This window comes from Pteropus alecto, unplaced genomic scaffold, assembly GCF_000325575.1.
Source record: "Pteropus alecto unplaced genomic scaffold, ASM32557v1 scaffold761, whole genome shotgun sequence".
NCBI classification, from domain to species: domain Eukaryota; kingdom Metazoa; phylum Chordata; class Mammalia; order Chiroptera; family Pteropodidae; genus Pteropus; species Pteropus alecto.
This window is the reverse complement of record NW_006431558.1, coordinates 1,033,395-1,052,785: the sequence shown is the minus strand read 5'-3', so window position 1 is coordinate 1,052,785 and position 19,391 is coordinate 1,033,395. Positions and strand designations below refer to the sequence as shown.

Genomic DNA, 19,391 nt, shown 5'->3' with positions numbered 1-19,391 from the left:
GGGGCAGGACCCACTGCTTTGCAGGATGGACCGCTCCTGAGACTTGCTTCCAGCCTCCACATGCAGCCCATGTATTAGAGGTGAGCAGAGTCCCTAAGCAACCCAGGCAGTCTTGCTTCAATGGCCTGATGCTAAAAGGCACATTATTCCCGGGAAGTATGTCCTTGCTGCTACCTTCCCACCCTATAGGAGTGAGTCTACAGCAGACCCCATCCCTGGGGGGAAGCCGAGAGATTCCAACTCCAACATTCTGGCTACAGTAGCCCAGGCTCCAGCTCCTGGCTCTCTCCCAAGCCTCTGTCCCAAGGAATGCCACAGGGAGGCACAAGGGTGTGAAAGCCAGTGACCCCAACACAACATGTTTCGCTTATGTCATCGGGAAGAGGTTTGGGTCAGGATCCAGGGATCATTGGTAGATGAAGAGCATCCCAATATGGATCAGAATCCTGATCGTGTTTGACAGGAGGCTACAACCAACCCAACCACAAGGAGTGTGAAGAATGCTGCAGAGGAAACACACTGGGGTCTTAGCCCAGGAAATAAGAACCCCCCAACCTGCTATGGGGCCCAGGTATGAAAAGCTGCTCAAAAGTGCAGTCTACCTAAGGCTTACAACGGGTGTTCCTGAGGTTATCCACCTGCCCCCACAATGTTCTTCTCCAGGGAGAACTGCACGTGCCGAGGCCTGAGAGAGGACATGGGCTACTGCCCCTAGAGCCAAGCTGTTTCCCCAAGGAAACAAATTGAAGCCTCAGAGTAACTGCATCCCCAGTGTAAGGGAGTGGACTACACAGTGGAGGCCGAAGAGCATGGGGACTCTGCTCACTCAAGGGTCTGTTTGAGCCTTGCTGAAGGTATAGTCCGCACATCACGGACTTTCGACCAGAGAAAATTCTAGAGTCATTGCCACAGCATACAAAGCCTTGCAGGATCTGGCTGCCTCCTCGGCCCCTGCTCCCTGACTATATCTACTACCACTTGTCCCCCTGGTCCCTCTACTCCGGCCCAGCAGCCTCAACCCCAAGTCTTCCACAGCCAACAAGGGTCCACCGCTGAGCCTCTGTGCCGCTCACACTCCTCCCGGGATGTCTTTCCCTGGCTATCTTATGCCCCTAAGGTCTTTGCTCAAGTCACTTTCCCGTCATTTTAAAGTTTCTTTCTCCCGCCCACTCTCTGCTTTCCATTTATCATAGTTGTTACTACCTGACGAGCATAACTTTCGTTCTGCCTCCGTGAAAGCAGTGACCTGAGGCGCTATATCCGTAACGCCCAGTGCAGTTCCTAGGACAGAGCTGGTCCGCATGTGAATGAACGACCTCCCAGATGTGCACAGACTGAAGATTTAACATGCATAGTTTTAACAGCCAAAGAACCCCCCTCCCCGCAAAAAAACCCCCAGCAAAGATCTACTACACTTCACAAGCTGTGTGGCTTTTATCCATCACGTGTTAGCAGCATAAGACATGGTGCAGGTTAGGTACTAAAGACACTAAGGCCCTGGGCGTCTTTAGGGAGATGCCCTGTCACAATGAAGAGGCATATCAGTACCTGAAGCACGTCAGTTTGTGTTGGGGAAGAGCCTCGTAACTCTCAAAGCCGGATTCATTGGCGTCGAAGATGGACAGTCTCTCGTTTGTCAACAGCTGTGGCTCATCCACCTGAGAGACATCAGACTGATAAGCAGAGGCACGCGAGGCAGAACGAAAGGCTGAAGGCGGTGCTGAAACTTACTGCGTCGGTGGGGTGATGCTCATACTTCAGTTCGGGGTCATCCAGGTACTGTCCACACTGAACACACCGCGGAGGATGGGTCTGTGGGGGCGTGACACAATGGTGCTCAGAGGGCCAGCTCTGAGCAATCGCATTAGTGCTGCGCCACCAGCTTTCTCCCTGGATGCACGCTTACCTTGGAGGACACTACTGTTTTGGCTCGAGCCACTTTTTTCTCAGTTCTGGGAACAAAGCACAAGATGGTTTGTTTTTTTAGTCATTTCAGAATGTATCGGAATCCACCGCCAAAGTTATACCTAGACCACCCAACACACATGACACCAGGTGCTGCGTAAGGGGCAAGGTGCTAGGTCACAAGTGTCTCTACCACATAGAGAGGACCGGCCTCACACGGCAGAATTGGAGCATCTTGGTCCTGTGCTCACAGACCCGATCAGATTCAAAACTAAGCCTGGTCTGGCAAGTCACTAAAAGCCCCTTTTTCTTTCTAGAACTATTATCTTACTATCTGCTGTGTATTAAGACAAAAATAAAGTTCTTACGGTTCTTTGGATGTAGTTTTGCGTCTCTTCTCCTCCTAAATGGAGAAAACAAAAGAGAAAGGTAAAAAATACTTTACATCTGGATAATGCTTCGGAGTTAAGAATTTAACCTATATATTTATCACAAAACCTAGTCAGAGGTAAAGAAGCCAGTGAGACCTGAGCCACCTCCAGTATATAGTCTTATAATCAAAATTCTTATAACCAAAAACTTCCTTAAAAGACTCATTAAGAGACCAAAAAACAAGAAAACCTTAGCTTTCCTATACAAGCGGTACCTCAAGTAAATAACTGAGAAGGGGTCCTATGGACTGAACTGTGTGCCCCTAATTTGTATGTTAGAGCCCTAACCCCGAGTATGACTTCAGGAATGGGGCTCTTAAGGAGGTGGCTAAGGTTAAATAAATGAGGTCATAAGATAGAGCTCTAATCCAATTGCACTAGTGTCCTTATTAGAAGGGACACCCGAGCTCATTCTCCCTCCGTGCTCACACAGGGAAAGGCCACGTGAGGACCCATCTAGGTGGCCGTTGGCAAGTCAGGAAGAAAGGCTTCACCAGAAACTAACCCTGCCGGCACTTTGACCTTGGACTTTCAGTCTCCCGAACTGTGAAAAAAATAAATATCTGTTGTTTAAACCAGACTATGGTATTTTCTTATAGCAGCCTGAGCAGACTAAAATTAAGGGGAAATTTGTTTCTAGAACTATTTTGGATAATTAAAGGAACGACAGAACTAGACCATCCTACTTTGCAACTCCTAGTGTAATAGAATTAAGCAGTAACTGTTAGAAACATTAGACGAAAACTGAGGGGGACTTTATAACGGATGGATCTGGCGCCTGAGCCCAGCAATCAATCTTAACCCCACAAAGAGACAACTGTGACTTCTGGTGTGATACAACGGAAAGCATATGGTACCACCTCACAAGTCCTCTGGAAAACAGAAGACCTGGATCTGGTCAAGGCTCTGGACCCGACAGTCTGTGGGAGACGGGGCTGAAGGGGGATGTTAAATGCAAGACAAATGCAAATGGCAAAATCCAGAATACGGATCTCTCCAGATAACCGGTTCCTTGCACATACTGCAAAGGAGAGGAGAGGGGTGAAACTTTAGGACAAATATCACACAAATATATTGTATAGACTTTGTTTGGGTTCTGATCCAAACAAACCAACAAACCATAAGAACATAATGGAGACAATCGGAAGTCTGAACGCAAAACTAGAATTTAATATTATTGTGTTATGATGGGACTGCAGTATTTTTAGAGTCTTTCCTTTTATAAGTAGTTATTCTGTAAATATTTTAGTAATATATCTGGGATTTGCTCATCATCAGGGGTGAAGGGAGGATAAGGAAGATGAGCAGGGCTTGGTTAAAACACTTGATCACAAGTCGGTAATTATTGAAGGCTAATGAGAAAGTGAGAATTTACTACCCTATTCTGCTCAATTTTGGGTATGCTTGAATATTTCCAAAACAAAGTTAATTTTTAAAAAGTCACTTTAACATCCCAGCAGATGGAATGTATGAAATACGGTAAAGTTAAAAAAAGCAATGCCTTACTTTCTCATCTTCATCTCTTTCATCAGAAACTTGTGGTTTTACTCTTTCAGGTTCTTTTTCTTCAGGTCTCCGTTTGGCAGCTCTGTTGGTTAAACAAATATACACCAAATGTTAGTGCAGAAAAACTAACCATATTGCCAACATGCATCAAAAGACAAACTAATGACTTCCTATCAAAAAGCAAAATATTCAGAATACATCTAGGGCACAGATTCTTTATTCCCATCCAAAAAAGAGAGCCCCCTTGTCATGGTGGCTCTAAAGGCACGCTGCTAACTCGTAATCCTGAAACGAAGCTTTCAGAAGCCCCATGTGACCCCTCAGATGTCGGGGGCATGATGAGAAGTGCTGGAAGCTAATGGACACAAGTGACTGCAGTGACGGGAGTTCCGCTGAAGTGGCAGAGTGTAAGAGGAAAGTACAGGGCCCAGAGTTTGGCTTCTTATCCAACCCTGCCCCAACTAATCCAATCTTCCGATAGCATCAGCAACTCCGTGTAAACCTCTACATCGTCACAGGTCTCTAGAACAGTTATTTCAGTAATTAAAATTACACAAAGCACAGCACAAAAGCGCAAGCATTTTAACCACTTACAGATCTTTGGGTTGACTTCTGTGCCTCTTTTCATCCTGAGAGGGGAAAGCAGGGGTGGAGATATAAAGGGGGAAAAATTAGCCTCTGAGAAAAGAGCTAGACCAAACCCGAAGTATCAGTTAGTGATCACAGCACTGTGGAACTAGAGAATAGGAAAATCTAGGCAGATCTTCAGGGTAGAGATGAGGCTTCAAATTTTTAACTCAGCTCCCTATCCCTTAAAAACAAGAGTTGACCAGGAGTTGGCAAACTTTCTATAAAGGGTCAGTAAAAAAACATCTTCAGATTTGCAAACCACGTGGTCTGTGTCACTACTACTCAACTCTACCACTGTAGCGCAAAAGCAACCAGAAATAATACACAAATGAAAAGGCATGGCTGTGTTCCAATAAAATTTAATTTAGAAAAACAGGCAGAGGGCTGGATTTGGCCTGCGGGCCATATTTTACCAAGCCCTGTCCCAGAAAAGCTCAGAGTAAAGGGAATATTATAGCAATTTTGCTTATGTTGGCCAAAATGCCTACAGCTCCATCTGTCATCTAGTCACAGGTGAAGACTTTACCCAGACAGGCACTGGGATAGTGGCGGGTGGAGCGGGCAGCGGGGACACGACTTTGAATCTACTGTGGAAAATTAAGAATTCCCAATTATGTTACCAACTCCTTGTTCTATATGGACAATCTAATAATTTCTGAGCCTTCAGGCAAAAAATACTGTTCTGATAACATAGCTCTTCTTCGTAAAGCAACAAATCTACGAATGGATCTATCAAAAAAAAGTCAAAAATATCAAAAAGGCAAAAGTGCTGGCTATCTGATCTAAAGCTCCTGCCAGTCTGAGAATGGGTGGCTGACGACACCACTAAGATCTCTCTAGATCTGAAGGGCAAGTGCTGACAGGAAGGTAACCAATATCTGGACAGGAAAGGTGAGAGATAAGATGTTAGAGCAAGCTGGAGAGGACACCAAGAGTCATCTGCCACAGGACGAGAACAGACGCCCATCACCAACCAGGCTGGAAGTGAGAATGCTCACGACCCAGGAATTCTGTGACCTCGGGCTCCACTCTCCAGATCGCAACAGACAGAAGCCCACAGACAATCGTGGGATCACCCTAGTTCAGCCTCTTAGATGGGACAAAACTGCCCTAAGGAGCTCAAGGTTCCTGTGCTGCGGCCCGGGCAGATCTATCCTCCACCCAGATTTCAGATGGCAGGACAGCCCTGCGGATAATAACCCTGCCATCCTGACTTTTACACAGGCCCAGCCCTCTCAATGTGGAATGCTTAAACCCTCAAATGTGTTTACTTAGCTGAACTGGAGGTGAGGAGGCTGGTGGAAGTGAAGGGAGCTAGACTCAACTTAGGAAAATGATTGATAAAACAGCACAGGCATGGAGGACACACGTATCTGGGTTGACACATGTTGGGCCTTCAGAAAAAAATCGAGCTGGTTCCAAACACATCTTAGTTAAGGCACACACAGGCTTCACTGTTGTGGATAGACAGACAACTGAACACTCACTACGTACCAGGCACTGACATGCAGTGACAACCACCAGACCCCAGGAGGGTGACTAGGTAATTTGCCCAGAGTTGCCCCACGGGTAGGTAGGACTGGATTTAAACTCAGAGCCCTGCCCCAGGCCATTTCTCCCAACCAAATGGGAACATAAGAATAAAGTAAAGTAACAAAGATTCAGTCATTACTTTTCCATCTCCTTCATCCATTTCAGCATGAACTCCTGGTCTTGCTTCTCTGTCAGGCTCCTCCTTAGATTTCTGTTTAGGTGTCCTGTCACAAAAGAAAAGACACACCCCCGCAAGTCAGCTCAGGGAGTCTAATGCCATTGCAAGCAGCCCAATGAAGACCTATACATGGTCTCCTCCTCGAGTTAGAGTACAGGTCGCCTTCCTCGTCTGAAAGGCAAGGCTTCTTTGCAGGAAACCTGAAAGGCATTTATCACCTCAGAACTTATTATCTCAGAAATGTCACCAACACTTCGTACAAACGTTGATGAGATGCCAGTAGTTTAAAATGAAAAACAGATAACAGGACTCCACTGAGTTCTTGTGACATGACAGAAATCCTACCTGCAGAGCAGGCGTCCAGCCCCCACGACGCTGACCCCGTGCAGGTAAACAAGAGCTGGTCTGATGCGCAGTCTGCAGACATGGGATCTTCACTGCTCCCCCGACCACTAAGATCCGGGTTCTGCCCACCCCCAGACTTATTAGGCTCAGTCTCAAAATCTGCTTCACCCAATTGGATGTCAAGAAAGCCTTGAAAAAATGCTGCTTTTCACTTCTGCCCTCACTCTCTGCCACTGCCATGAGATTGCACCCAGGCTGGCCAAATCATGTGGCAGAAGCAGGTCAGCCCCGTCATCCCTGGCAAGCCTGGCAAAGATAGCTGACAGTCACCCAGCTGTAGATGCCTGAGCTCAATAAATGCTTACTGTCTTAGGCCACTGAGCTTTGGGGCTATTTGTTACACGGTGTCTCCATAGCTATGAGTGATGAACATAGCTGTTCATTCAGTGCCCCTTAACCATCCCTGAAACTGTCTGCTGTTATGACCACCACTAAAGAAGGACCTGAGGTCAAGGTCAGCTGACCTCAGCTTTGACTGTGGTGGTCTGACCTTTCTACAAATGGAATTCACGTACATACTACGTAAATACTTAATGCACCTACCTAATGGTCTGTCCAATCCATTATTTCTACCAGAACACTTATTTTAACAATTAAATTTCACAATATGAAGTACAAAGGCATGTTAACTATACTTACGGTTCTTTGGTTTGACTTCGGAGTCTCTTGTCCTAAGTGAGGGGAAAAAAAGACTAGTTAATTTTTCCCCATTTGGTCCTGATCTTTCTGTTAAAGTGTTCTATGGAAATAAAATATCTAAACTGATCCTACGGTTTAGTTAATAGTAATAAAAATTGTCTGCCTTCAAGATAGACTTTTTTTAGTGGGGCAAGTAGGCAGGAAATTAAAGAAACTCTTAGAGAACAGATCCTGCAGTTCAAGTATTTACCCGCAAATCCCCATATCATCTATAGTGGATAAGTGTTGATAACCTCATAGATAATAATTTTATACCAAAACTAGGGATCTGTAATAAAGGAATGAAGTAGAATGACACAATATGGACAAGAGCTCCATCTCCAACATGGACAACACACCATTTTGAGCCTAAGCTTAAAGAGCTAAATACACCTCTCTAGAGAACTGCTCAAGGCAAACTCAGCCTCAGAAATGCCACACATTGTGTAAAGAGGCCACAAAGGTCAGTGTTGTTAAGAGAAGAAACACATTGCAAGAAGGGATCCTGGGAGTCTGGCCACCAGCAAGAGACTTTAGTCTTGCCCAAAGCTCCTTCTTTAGAGGGTGGTCAAGCTAGATCACTAGAACTGTCTGTTCTAAAAGGAACTTGACATGTGTCCCAAATGTAACCTCTACCTAATTTTAACTAGTATCAGGGTAGGGAAGGTAAAAGATTAGCTTCAAGCACCAAACGGTTCAAGAATTAGCATGCAGCTTAGTTGATCCCCCATCAGAGCAAAATAACAGACACCCATCCTTTAACAGGCTCCCGATAAAGGTACCCACCACCCATCCCAAGAATCATAAGAAACTCTAATCCATGTCTTCACGTGAAAACCAAAATGGGACCCTATATTGGTCCATTACCCATGACCACCCGACATCAGCCTTTTGTCATATGGGACAGTGCTATCTAATGGTAAAGCTTCCAGTATTAGACCCTCATTCCCTCTCCTACCCCTCAAGAGGGTTCAGGTGGTACATCTGTGTTTCACTTTACAAAGCTGGAGGATTACTGGTCTCATCTAAGAATATAACTTTATATCTGGGTGGTACTATAGAACCTTAGCACCTCACATGTTTGAAATGAGGTCTTTGTGACCTCGTGAGCAAGAGGAAGGGAGGAGAGGGGACAGACTGAAGCTCTGTGATTGACTGACAAGATAGCAAAGGTCTGGCTGACCCCAGGCCTACCACTGATGTACTACCATCACCACAGCTGCATAACCCCCCTTCCAAGTAGAGAATTACCAGAAAAATGGAGTTTGAAAAGTGTTTTAGTCAAAGTCAAGGTTATTTTGATCGTTAGGAAAGTCGTTCTGTTCCTACACACTCCCCATCCCTTAACTCCTTTCCTAGAACCAAATGAGGACTCTGAGATTAAGGTAGAAGTGACAAACTTGGAAGTGACCAGGCTTTACTTTTTCATCTCTTTCTTCTTCCACTTCTTTGTGTGTTCCTGGCTTTACTCTTTCCGGTTCTTCCGCAGGGAGTGGTCTAGCAACTCTGTCAAGCAAAATAACACACCTCAAGGGTGACTTTCACAGACTCATCCCCTGGAAGCAGTTTTCATAAAGTCCTCCTTCCTACCCCAAAAAGTGATCATCTCAGGAACCCTGAAAGGCACAGACTACTTCGACATTTAATCTTTAAATGTAAACTTTTATTTCTGGTTCTGAGGACAACCAGCAGTTGTCGTTCAATTTATTCTCTGTAATGAGAATTCTACCTGAATCAAAAGGTTAACCTGACCCCTAACTTAGCATCATTAAGCTATCTATCATCACCATGGTAACTCACTATAAAACTTCTTCAAACATTTCTGAAAAATCATTACAGTAATCAAGATTATACACTGCACAGAAAAAGGTATATTAGTTATTCTTACGGTTCTCTGGATGTAACTCGACGTCTCTTTTCCTCCTATGTGGAGAGAAGGCGAGAAAAGAGAGACAAGAACATTCATTTCAAAAGATCAAAACCAGAAACATAAATCAAAGTATTAAGTAACTACACTGATACAATTAAAGAGGGTGGGCAATGGGGAGGTGGGGTCTGGGTTTGGGGGAGATCTGGGTGACCAATAGTCTGGTGTGACATCCCACCTCCCTCCCTCAAAACAAAAAAGTCCAGCAGTCCGCCCAGCACCTGTCTGCATACTACAGATAGTCTAGTGTGGCTACATAAGAGATCGGATCTTGCACCTCACGTCAAGAATTCTTTAATATTAGAAAGAAACAAAGCAGTAATTGGAGATTCACATTAGGAAGTGATAACTACTTAAATTGGACACAAGCTCTGCTTCTCAGATGAATACCCTAGTACACTAGTTTTCGAAGTTAATATTTGCCATCTGCAGGATAGCTGTATTTATGTATTTAAAAGGGATAAAATAGTATAGTTATGAAACAGATCTGTGTCTTGTTTGAGGCAGAAGTTAGGTAAATTCATGTGTATATATGTGACTATACGCACCTATGAAAACTCGGGAAATCCGAATAAAGTTGGCAGATTATACCAATGTCAATTTTCTGGTTTGGTTATTGTTATTAGTTATGTGAGATGTTACCATTGGGGAAAGTTGGGTAAATTACACAGAACTCTGGAATATATGTTAAAAATCTGAATATATATGTGTTTACATATAATTCTGCCTCCAGACTCAAGCTGCACTATCAACTCCTCCCTGGGCCTATCCTCTGTATTTCAGACTTGCCAGTCTCATAATCACGTGAACCAGTTACTTAAAATTAATCTCATATATACATGTACACGCAGACATCCTATTGGTTCTATTTGTCTACACATATATATAATCTGAAACAATACAAAAGAAACTAATAAATGTTTGCCTCTAAGAAAGGCAAATTGGAGGTTCAGGGGAAAGGGGAAGGAGGGACATCTTTGTACTGTACATCCTTTTGTATTCTTTGAAAGTTTTAGCAGATATGTGTAATATCTGTGTTTAAAAACACCAAATTCTCGAGACTTTAAGTTGACTAACATAATATTCTCTGTATTACTACTTATTTGATCAATGCCATCTGACAACACCGATTTGATGTACTAAGACTTATTCTAGCACACTGAAATAAACACTGTTTTTACAAGTGTTCATCCATGAAGCCCCAAGGCCTCACACACAGTGCCAGTGAACCGGCTTCCGGTATGTTTCTTTAGAAACCAAATGAACAGGCTATGTAAGCCCTCCAAAAGGTTAGGGTGCTAGAAATAACTCTGAAGCTAGTGCATTTTTAAAACAGAGTTACCAATATTACAAGAGCCAGCTTGCTTTCAACTGTTAATAATTCTTTCTAGTAGACAAGAGACTTAGCCACATGACTTGGACAAGCTGTTTCCCCTCTGTGCCCCAGTTTCCCACTTAAGTGGGTAGTCTGACTAAATCTAACTACAGGTACCTGAAAAAAAGATCATGAACAATGACATCTAGTCCCCAGGAATAGAGTGGTATGAGAATCAGTGTGTCCTACAACAACATGTCAAGCCTACCTCAACAATACTGGTATCCCAGTGACCTCGAGTGACCCCTTAGCCCAGTGCTTCTCACCCAAGGCAATTTTGCCCCACCCCCAGGGTACATCTGGCAATATCTGAAGATGATTTTGGTTGTCACAGCTGGAAAGGGAGAGGGGGATGCTACTGGCATCTAGCTGGTAGAGGTCCAGGATGTTGCTAAATGCTCTGCAGTACGTGGGACTGCCCCTATAGCAAAGAATTATCCAGGCCCCCAAATAAATGCTACAGTGAGAAACCCCACCTTAGAGCAAACCATGGAGACTCATCTTTACTAAGTAGCAGTTAGGCATTTACTACCCAAACGTAAACCAATACAGGCTTTCCTTCGAATCCTGTGGCAAAATTGAAATGAAAATCAATAGCATGTGACCATCTGGTATTATGTAGGTGTAGCCATCCTTAAGTCACATGGGACAGTACCAGAGATTGACATTTTCTCTATCAAAGGTCTTTAGCGAGCCACCAGTTTTCTAACCTAAGAAGTCTAAGCATCGTTATTATACGACATAACAAATGCAGAATTCTCTGCTTTTACAGAGAAATTAGATGTGGGAAAGGCGATTATCTGACATCAGAAGCAAATGCTTTAAACATGTCACATCTGCTGGTTTGATTGTCATAACTCTTGTCAGCTTGAGAGGTAGGAAGGAAGACAGAGGAGGGAACAGACTCTGACATTATGGGGCTGTGTGAGTGGCAGGGCCTGCCGAGCCCTCAGGTCTAACTGTGCTAAATTGTGTACTGCCCTGGGCCACGCAGGGCACGCTCCAACACCTTCTCAGTTACTCTAAGTCCATTTAGACAGACCAAACATAAAGTCACAATCATCAGCAAATGTAACAAAAAAAGGTGGAGTGAAGAACCTTGAAAGAGCCACCCCTACCTGGTCTTTTTCCTCTTCATGGACAGAATCGTCCGATTTGGCTCTTTCAGGGTCTTCTTCAGGTTTCCGTTTGGCAGGGCTGTCAAACACAGTAGAGCCAACAGTTAGCTCGGCTAGACCTCCAGCCGGTGTGGTGTCTACGTCTTTAGGGCAGCCTCGGGGCATGCATGCCCTCTTCCCAAGGAGAAGCCCTAGTTGTTAGGGTATTGAAGGAAGCTCCAGGTTTAATGTTTCTTTGAGTGACAGGTTTAGAATATTGCCATTTTGCAAACCCTAAGAGATCGTGGATCTAAGATGTTGATCGTTAGCCGCTGGTAATACAAGAGACATCATATCTATGAAGTCTCAAAAATAAATAAAGCTGGAATCTGATCACGCCTCTAGACCTATCTACCAGTTTCCAGGAAATGGAAACAAGGGAACACATTAAACACCATAAAAATAGTCAGCCAGATCTAGAATTTCTATTGGACAAAAGATCCAGTTTTTTCAAATAAACGTCAAGAAAACAAGAAAAAGAATCTATAACTTAAAAGGCTCAAGGAACAAATCAACGAACTCAGTTTATTTGCTCCACACGGGGAAATATGAACACTAGCTATATATCTGATAGTAAAGAATTGTTATATTTCATTAAGCATGAAAATAATGTTATGTCTTTTATAAAAGACTGTTTACTAAATGTTAGCAATTATAGCAAAGTATGGATTAAAAATTTGTCCGAGAGAAAGACCTCATCGTCTAGAAATCTATTGAAATATTTACGGATATGTCTGAGATTGGTTTCAAAGCAATGCAGTTCGGAGGACATGGGAGTATATGGAATTAAACCACTTAGAATAATCCAGTTGGAGTGTATGGGGGTATAGATAAAATGATGGCCAGGAGCTATTAACTAGTGACACTAGGTGATGGGTGCTTGGGGGCTCGTTTCACTAAAAATTTGTTAATTTTGTATGTATTTGAAGTTTCCTATAGTAAGAATAGATGAGGTATTCACAAATGCTGTTCATTAATGTCTAATGAACAAAACCACAAGATGAAAACCTACGCAATGTGGAAGTCAGAATTGCTAAATTACGTCCTAATCTCCATACGTGTTTTACCAAAAACCATTGCCCCCTAGAAAAGGCAGTTGTCAATTCATCATATACGGACCCTCTTGCGAAATGAGAAGTGATAGTGGTCTGCCTGGTAGTCTGCCTTGTGATCCTGGGGCTAGGTGAGACTTCAGCTGTTTAAAGAAAAAAAAAGGAGCAAGAGAAAAAAAGCACTATGAATAAAAAAATTCACAGCAAAGGTGCAGTTCTTCAGTGTCACCAAGTTAGTGCAGAGAACCAGGTTCTGAGAATTAAGTGTCCTTCCCCTCTTACCCTAATCAACAACTGTCTTGATAAAGTGAGCAATTAGCACCTGCCAGTTTGCTGAGCCATTTTACGCAGGCTTTTATATGAGGGGCCGACCCCTGAACCAGACAAAGGAAGAGAACCTCCCCCTGTATCGTAAACGGTGAAGTAGCCAAGAACCGGACATGAGCTAAAGTCTACTCTCTTTTGTTTGTAAAGATTCCAAAAGTTACTTTGATTACAAACTGGGAAGGAATCTAATAAACAGGTAGCTTAAATAGGCCTATAACTTAGAAGCAGTAAGTATTAGTAGCTCCTGTTACCTCATACCTCATAAACTTAGCCATGTTTTGAGCTCTAATGCTCTAGACTTGGTCAAACACAAAATTTAGAGTAGTATACACCTAAACTAGTTAGGAATTATGATGCAGTACTTACTATTTAGAAGTATACACAAGAAACAACACAGAAAATACTGCCCAGGGGGACCTATGACTCCAAATCTGACTGCCTCCTTATGAGGTAGCAGTCTCCATCAGGGTCAAACAGTCAAGGGTTCTTACACTTCGTCTCTCCATCGGACTTGCTTCTCCTGGGCATGCAAGGTTTGGACACGAGTTTGGGGGACTTGTTTTCCTCTGCCATTACAACTCTGCGGTCCTCACCACTTGAATGGCTCCCGTTTTCTAGACATCCATTCACTTCCCGACTGAAAGCATGAGCTCCGTTCTCCAAGGACAAATCTTTATTTAAAAGGGATTTGACTTTAGCCAGGTAGCCCTCCTACAGCAGGAAAGGATAATTTAAGTAGCAATGAATGTAAACAAGTGGCAGTAAGAGAATAAGGAAACACACGCATTTCCTTTATAGCTACTAGGTAACAAGGAGAGCTGGGGATTATTCTGCCTCCCTGGTCACAGACGAGCTACATGAGAAGAGACGTTTTCTAGACGCCGGGATGCTGAGTACTGACTTACCTCTGATAATTCTTCTTTGTGTAATTTCGTTTCCAAGTCACATAACTGATTCTTTATTTCTGTTTGCAGAAATTCATGCAAGAGATTCAATTTCTCCTTCACACACTCCTAAGGGAAGGATATAGGTTTAGAAGTCCCCAAGCTACTAACTAATGGACTAGTACACAAAGAATCACACTGCCTGGTCACGTAACAATGACTGGCAGGCAATGCTGACTCTGCCAAAAAAAATTTAAGTTTTTGCAAGACACGTTAGTGATGTCTTCATTAAGATCCCATCACACCATCTCCAGAGTGGTAAAAAAAAAAGGAAAGATCAGAGGTGAGATGGAGACACATAATGCTGTATTAGAACAAAACTGCTTCTGAAAACAGTCTGACTAGGACAAGTTACAATTTCCCAATCAAGGTTTGGGAAACTGTCAAGAAGTTACCAAAAGTCAACTAATATTAGCAGCACGTTAATGCGGCACATTAAACAAGAACATTTCCAAGTTTTTTATCGAAAAAAGCCAATTCCACTTAAACTTTTTATAAATCATAAACTAACTGTCAAATAATTACTTTGGTAAGATTTTTTAAAGTTGGAGATTACCTTTTCCGTTAAACTATCTCTTTCCAAATCTTTGAGCCTGGGGGAAGAAAATAAGGGAGAAAGAAAGAAACTCTTGTTAAACAACTTTACCTTAAAAATTAGTATCACAATTTTAAGAAACTTTGGCAGTAAATTCAACATATATGAATGCTAGAAAAAAATACAGTAATTCACCCCTCCCCCACGCCTAAGAATGACTATTGCAATGCTTACACATTAAGTCATTTGCAATTGCAATGAGGTCTCTTTTGAGGGGGGTAGTTTTTTCTGATGATGGAGAGAGGGGAGTTCTATAACAATACATATCATTTTAAAAGGTACTGGGAAAGGAAGCAGGTCACAGAGTTGGGGTCCTTCTGTAAGTTAAGTGACCTACAGGTAGTATTCCTTCAGTTGGATTTGAGAAGAGCCCATAAGAAGGCACAGCACAGCGTGGTCATGTTAGCATGAGGCGCCAGGGCCACAGGACACTGTGGGAAACAGATGGCTAACATTCTCAAAGGCTAGGATGGAGAGAGGGCTGCATTCTAATGCGGAACATATGCAATGGAAGAATCCAGGCATCTGGGGCAGCAGGGGTACCCATAAACAGGGGAGATGGGTAAAGTTAGAGGAGTTGGCTGGCGCCTCACCCAAGAGCTCATCATTTTTACCTATTCATTCAGAAGTGCAGAACTGTCATGAGTTTGGCTGGGAAAAATCATGGTCTGATTTAATTATTGAAGATTAGTGTCTTGCCTCTTTTGGGGAAAGGAGAAAAAAAAATAAAGGAACAAGAATAGAAGGTACCTAGGAAAGGGAGGTGAGCAGAGGCTATTCCTAGCCTGGGTGCTGACTGTGGGGTATAAACAGGTCTAACTAGATGAGCGAGTGTCAGTCAGTGCGGGGTGGGGTGGGGGAGGGTGAGCACAGCGACAGGGCCTCCACCATCTCTGGGTCTTCCCACCCAGCACCCACACAGACTAGGTACTCAGTTAGCACCAGCCCAAAGGGCAGGAAGAGAGCAAGTGTTAGCAGTAAAGCCAGGAACATGAGTGGCAGGCTTTGCAGGACCAGTGCTACGCAGTGGCTACTCCGAGTGCATGCTGCTTCTAGCTTCAATCACCGCTTGCATCTGTAGGTACCTAATGTACACTAGGCCTTGTTCCAGGCAACGAGCTGGGTGATTGGACACAGGCATTGCCAGGCAGGGACCTCCTGACTTGAGTCATCAGGAAAGGTCTTTCTTCAGAAAAGACACCCAGCAGACTGCAGGTATGGTGGGAGCACAGACGACCCTTGAACACCATGGGTCCACTTATACATGGTTTTTTCCCCAATAAATACTGTTGAGCCACTCAACAGTAGGCTCTTAGTTAGGTTTGGGAGAGTCAAAAGCTATAGGTAGATTTTCAACTGTGCAGGGGGTTGGGACATTGTTCAAGGGGCAACTACACATATCACGTCCAGAAGCTGGGAAAGGAAACTCAGCTCAGAGAGCCAGCAAGAGAAGAATTTCAGTCTTATAACTATAAGGAACTAAGTTCTGCCAACAACCCAAAGGAGTAGAAAACAGATTCTCCTCTAGATCAGGGGTCCACAACCCCGGGGCTGCACAGCAGGAGGTGAGCAGCGGGCAAGCAAGCGAAGCTTCATCTGTGTTTGCAGCCGCTCCCCAGCACTAGCATCACCACCTCAGCTCCACCTCAGATCATCAGGCATTAGATTCTCATAGGAGCGCTGGTCCCTGGTGCTAAAAAGGTTGGGGACCACCACACTAAAGCCTCCAAAAAGGAATGCAGACTGCTGACACTTTGATATTAATCCAGTGAGACTCATACCAGATTTCTGACCTACAGAACTGTGAGAATAAATTTGTTTTATTTAAGCCATTAAGTTTATGGTAATGTTATAGCAGCAATTAAAAACCAATACAGTATCAGAAATTCAGAACTTTTGGGTGGGAAAAACAGTAAGCAGGCCATGAGTTTTAGAAGTGACATTTCAGTGAACAGCAGCCGTACAGATGGCTATTCAGCATCTAGAATCAGAACCGGCACTCCAGAGAGGTATCAAAACTGGAGGTGTCCAGGCATGGATGGAACTGGAAAGTATCATGCTAAGTGAAATAAGTCAAACAGAGAGACAAATGCCATGTGATCTCAGTTATATATGGAATCTAAAGAACAAAATAAATGAACAAACAACAGAAATAGATTCATAGATACAGAGAACAAACTCATGGTTGCCTGATGGGAGGGGGGTTGGGTAAAAAAGGTGAAGGGATTAAGAAGTACAAATTGGTAGTTACAAAATAGTCATGGGGATCTAAAGCATAGAGAAACAGTCAATGGTATTATAATACCTAGGTGTAGTGCCAGGTGGGTACTAGACTAGTCAGGGGAACACGTCGTAAATCAATGTCTAACCACTATGCTGTACACCTGAAACTAATAAAAAATAATTGAATGTCAACTATAATTGAAAAAAAAAATTTTTTAAGGTGGAAAAAAGGTGAAGGGAATTAACAGATTCGAACTTCTAGTTAAAAAATAAATAAGTCATGGAGATGTAATGTATAGTACAGGCAATATAGTCAATAATATTGTAATAACGTTGTACAGTATCAGATGGTTATTAGACTTAGCACGGTGACCATTTATTTAGGTATATTAACACTGAATAATTATGGTGTACACCTGAAACTAATATTGTATGTTAGCTATCTTTTAAAAAAAAAATCACTTTAAAAGAAAAAAAACTGGAGGTATCTATCTCCAGTGGGTGACCCAGTTGCTGAAAGTAGAAGTCTCACGACTGAAAGAGATAAGGGTCAAAGAATGAAAGAAAAGGGATGGAGAAAGGGCTGGGGATCAGGCAAGAAAGAAGCTCCCTGATAGTAGACAGCATCACAAAAGCCAAAGATACAAAGAATTAAAAAGCAAGATGTTGAGAGTTGAAAGATAAAAAGCCACTTCAACCCTTCAGAGAGGAATGCCTGCCTAATCAAGAGTAGGAGTAGACAGCTGGCACAAAAGCTAAGGTGGCAGCAGAAAGAACAAGTCCAGACCATTCTACAAGCCAGGCAAAGAGGAAGGTTGGAATAAGCCAGCATATGCCTCATTTCTATCTGACATACAATGCCACATTAATACCTGCCTCAGTATAAGACCCACATGTTAGTACTTTATTTAAATTATGCTCCCTTAATTGAAATGAAATATACTGCTGACCATGTGATAAGCACTACAGAAGTTTTCTGTGTAGGCGCTGCTCTACCACATTAACACCCACTAGCTCAGTTAGTCTTCAGAATGCCCCAGTGGAACAGCACCTTCATCCCATTTTAGAGAGAAAGCAGCAAGAAGTTAGATAACTTAGCCATACAGCTGGCAAGTGTCAAGTGGGCTTTGAACTCCAATGGTCTGCACCTCTAGAATTCTACTACAGAAGAGAAAAGGTAAGTCGGTTTTGCCCTTATTCAATACCTGCTCAGTAGGAGCCACGGAACTAGTTAAAAACCTCAAGATCCAGCTTAATCTAATCACAGAATGACCAGCAGATAAGAAAGCTGCCACAATTACAAAGGCTAATCAGAGTTGTGCAAAGGAGGTTGCTAGAATCAGTGTGTAAATCGAGGCTTCATTAAAGGGAAAAGTCTCACATGCAAGCATTTGAGAGTCTACTGTACACCAAGCTGCATATACAATGAATAAGGGAAACACAATCGGACGACGAATCATCAATTTCAAGATTACAAGGCAGCATGTGAGGTGCACAAACAATTCAACACACAGTGTAGGGAAAAGGGACTGTCTTTCTGAACGCAATCTTAAGGATGAAGGGATGGATAGAAGCCACCTTGGAGGAGGTAGATCCCAGCTTCCCGCTAGCCACTCTGCATGGTCTCAGGCCCTGAGAACCTAAAAAGAAGGCCTACATGGATTGTGAGAAGAGCACAAGATGACTCAGGCAAGGGGACAGGGATTCTGGAGTTCAGGCCAAGTGCAACAGGCATTATAGGGGGCAGGAAAACCACTAGACTCAACTTAAGTTCTAAGACAATCACAGTTTCCACTTACAGAAAACAGACCTGAGTATTAACAGGAAGACAAGTGGGAGACTACCATTTTTTCTCTACAAATGGCAGCTTGGGCAGAGAAAAAAAAGAATCAAGTGGGAAAATGGCACGTCCTGAAAGGCATGCTTTTTAGAAGACTTAGGGTAGTAAATACTTTCCAAAAAAAAAAAAAAAGTTAAAGACTTCATAATCCAAACAGTAAAAATACTTTCTAATATCATTACTTTTCTATTGGAACTATATGTATATGTGAGTTGAAAGAAGCTGCCATATAAACACGTTAGCAGAAGTGACAGAAATGCATAACTAAGGACCAGGCCTAAATTTTGTTCCTATTTTAATGAACTTAGGTATCGGTTATATTATAGATTGCATATCTCTAATTTTCATAAATCAAGACTTATACCTCACTTTACAAATCTAAGTTTAAGAGAGTGTTGAATGCCATGTTTATGTGTATATTTTATACGCTGAAATTTAAAACGTAGGAAAAGCTGATGAGAGGATCTCATAAGCTGACAATTTCAATGTCTACTACTTGGTCTACAGCAAAATCCTAAATGCCATACCTATAGTAGGCAATTCTAATTGAAAGAAATATGGAACCTAGAGTAAATGTGGATTGTAACAGTCATCTAATATTTAAATTCAGCCAAACAAAACACTTGCTCTGGTCCAATATAACCCGAGTCAGTGGTCTGTTTGAAACTCATAGGTGAAGAGAAAG

The 19,391-nt window shown here is 42.9% G+C and overlaps 1 protein-coding gene across 1 annotated transcript in view; it reads right to left on the bottom strand.

Annotated features, from left to right (window-relative positions):
- DNMT1 (DNA methyltransferase 1) overlaps positions 1-19,391 on the bottom strand; it is a 38,798-nt gene that overhangs the window by 17,723 nt on the left and 1,684 nt on the right. Inside the window, 15 exon segments of the mRNA XM_006905895.3 lie at positions 1,549-1,658; positions 1,732-1,812; positions 1,907-1,952; positions 2,274-2,308; positions 3,843-3,924; positions 4,437-4,471; positions 6,145-6,229; positions 7,228-7,259; positions 8,688-8,772; positions 9,155-9,189; positions 11,687-11,765; positions 12,845-12,920; positions 13,596-13,815; positions 14,010-14,117; positions 14,605-14,641. Coding sequence (XP_006905957.1) covers positions 1,549-1,658; positions 1,732-1,812; positions 1,907-1,952; positions 2,274-2,308; positions 3,843-3,924; positions 4,437-4,471; positions 6,145-6,229; positions 7,228-7,259; positions 8,688-8,772; positions 9,155-9,189; positions 11,687-11,765; positions 12,845-12,920; positions 13,596-13,815; positions 14,010-14,117; positions 14,605-14,641 — 1,146 coding nt within the window.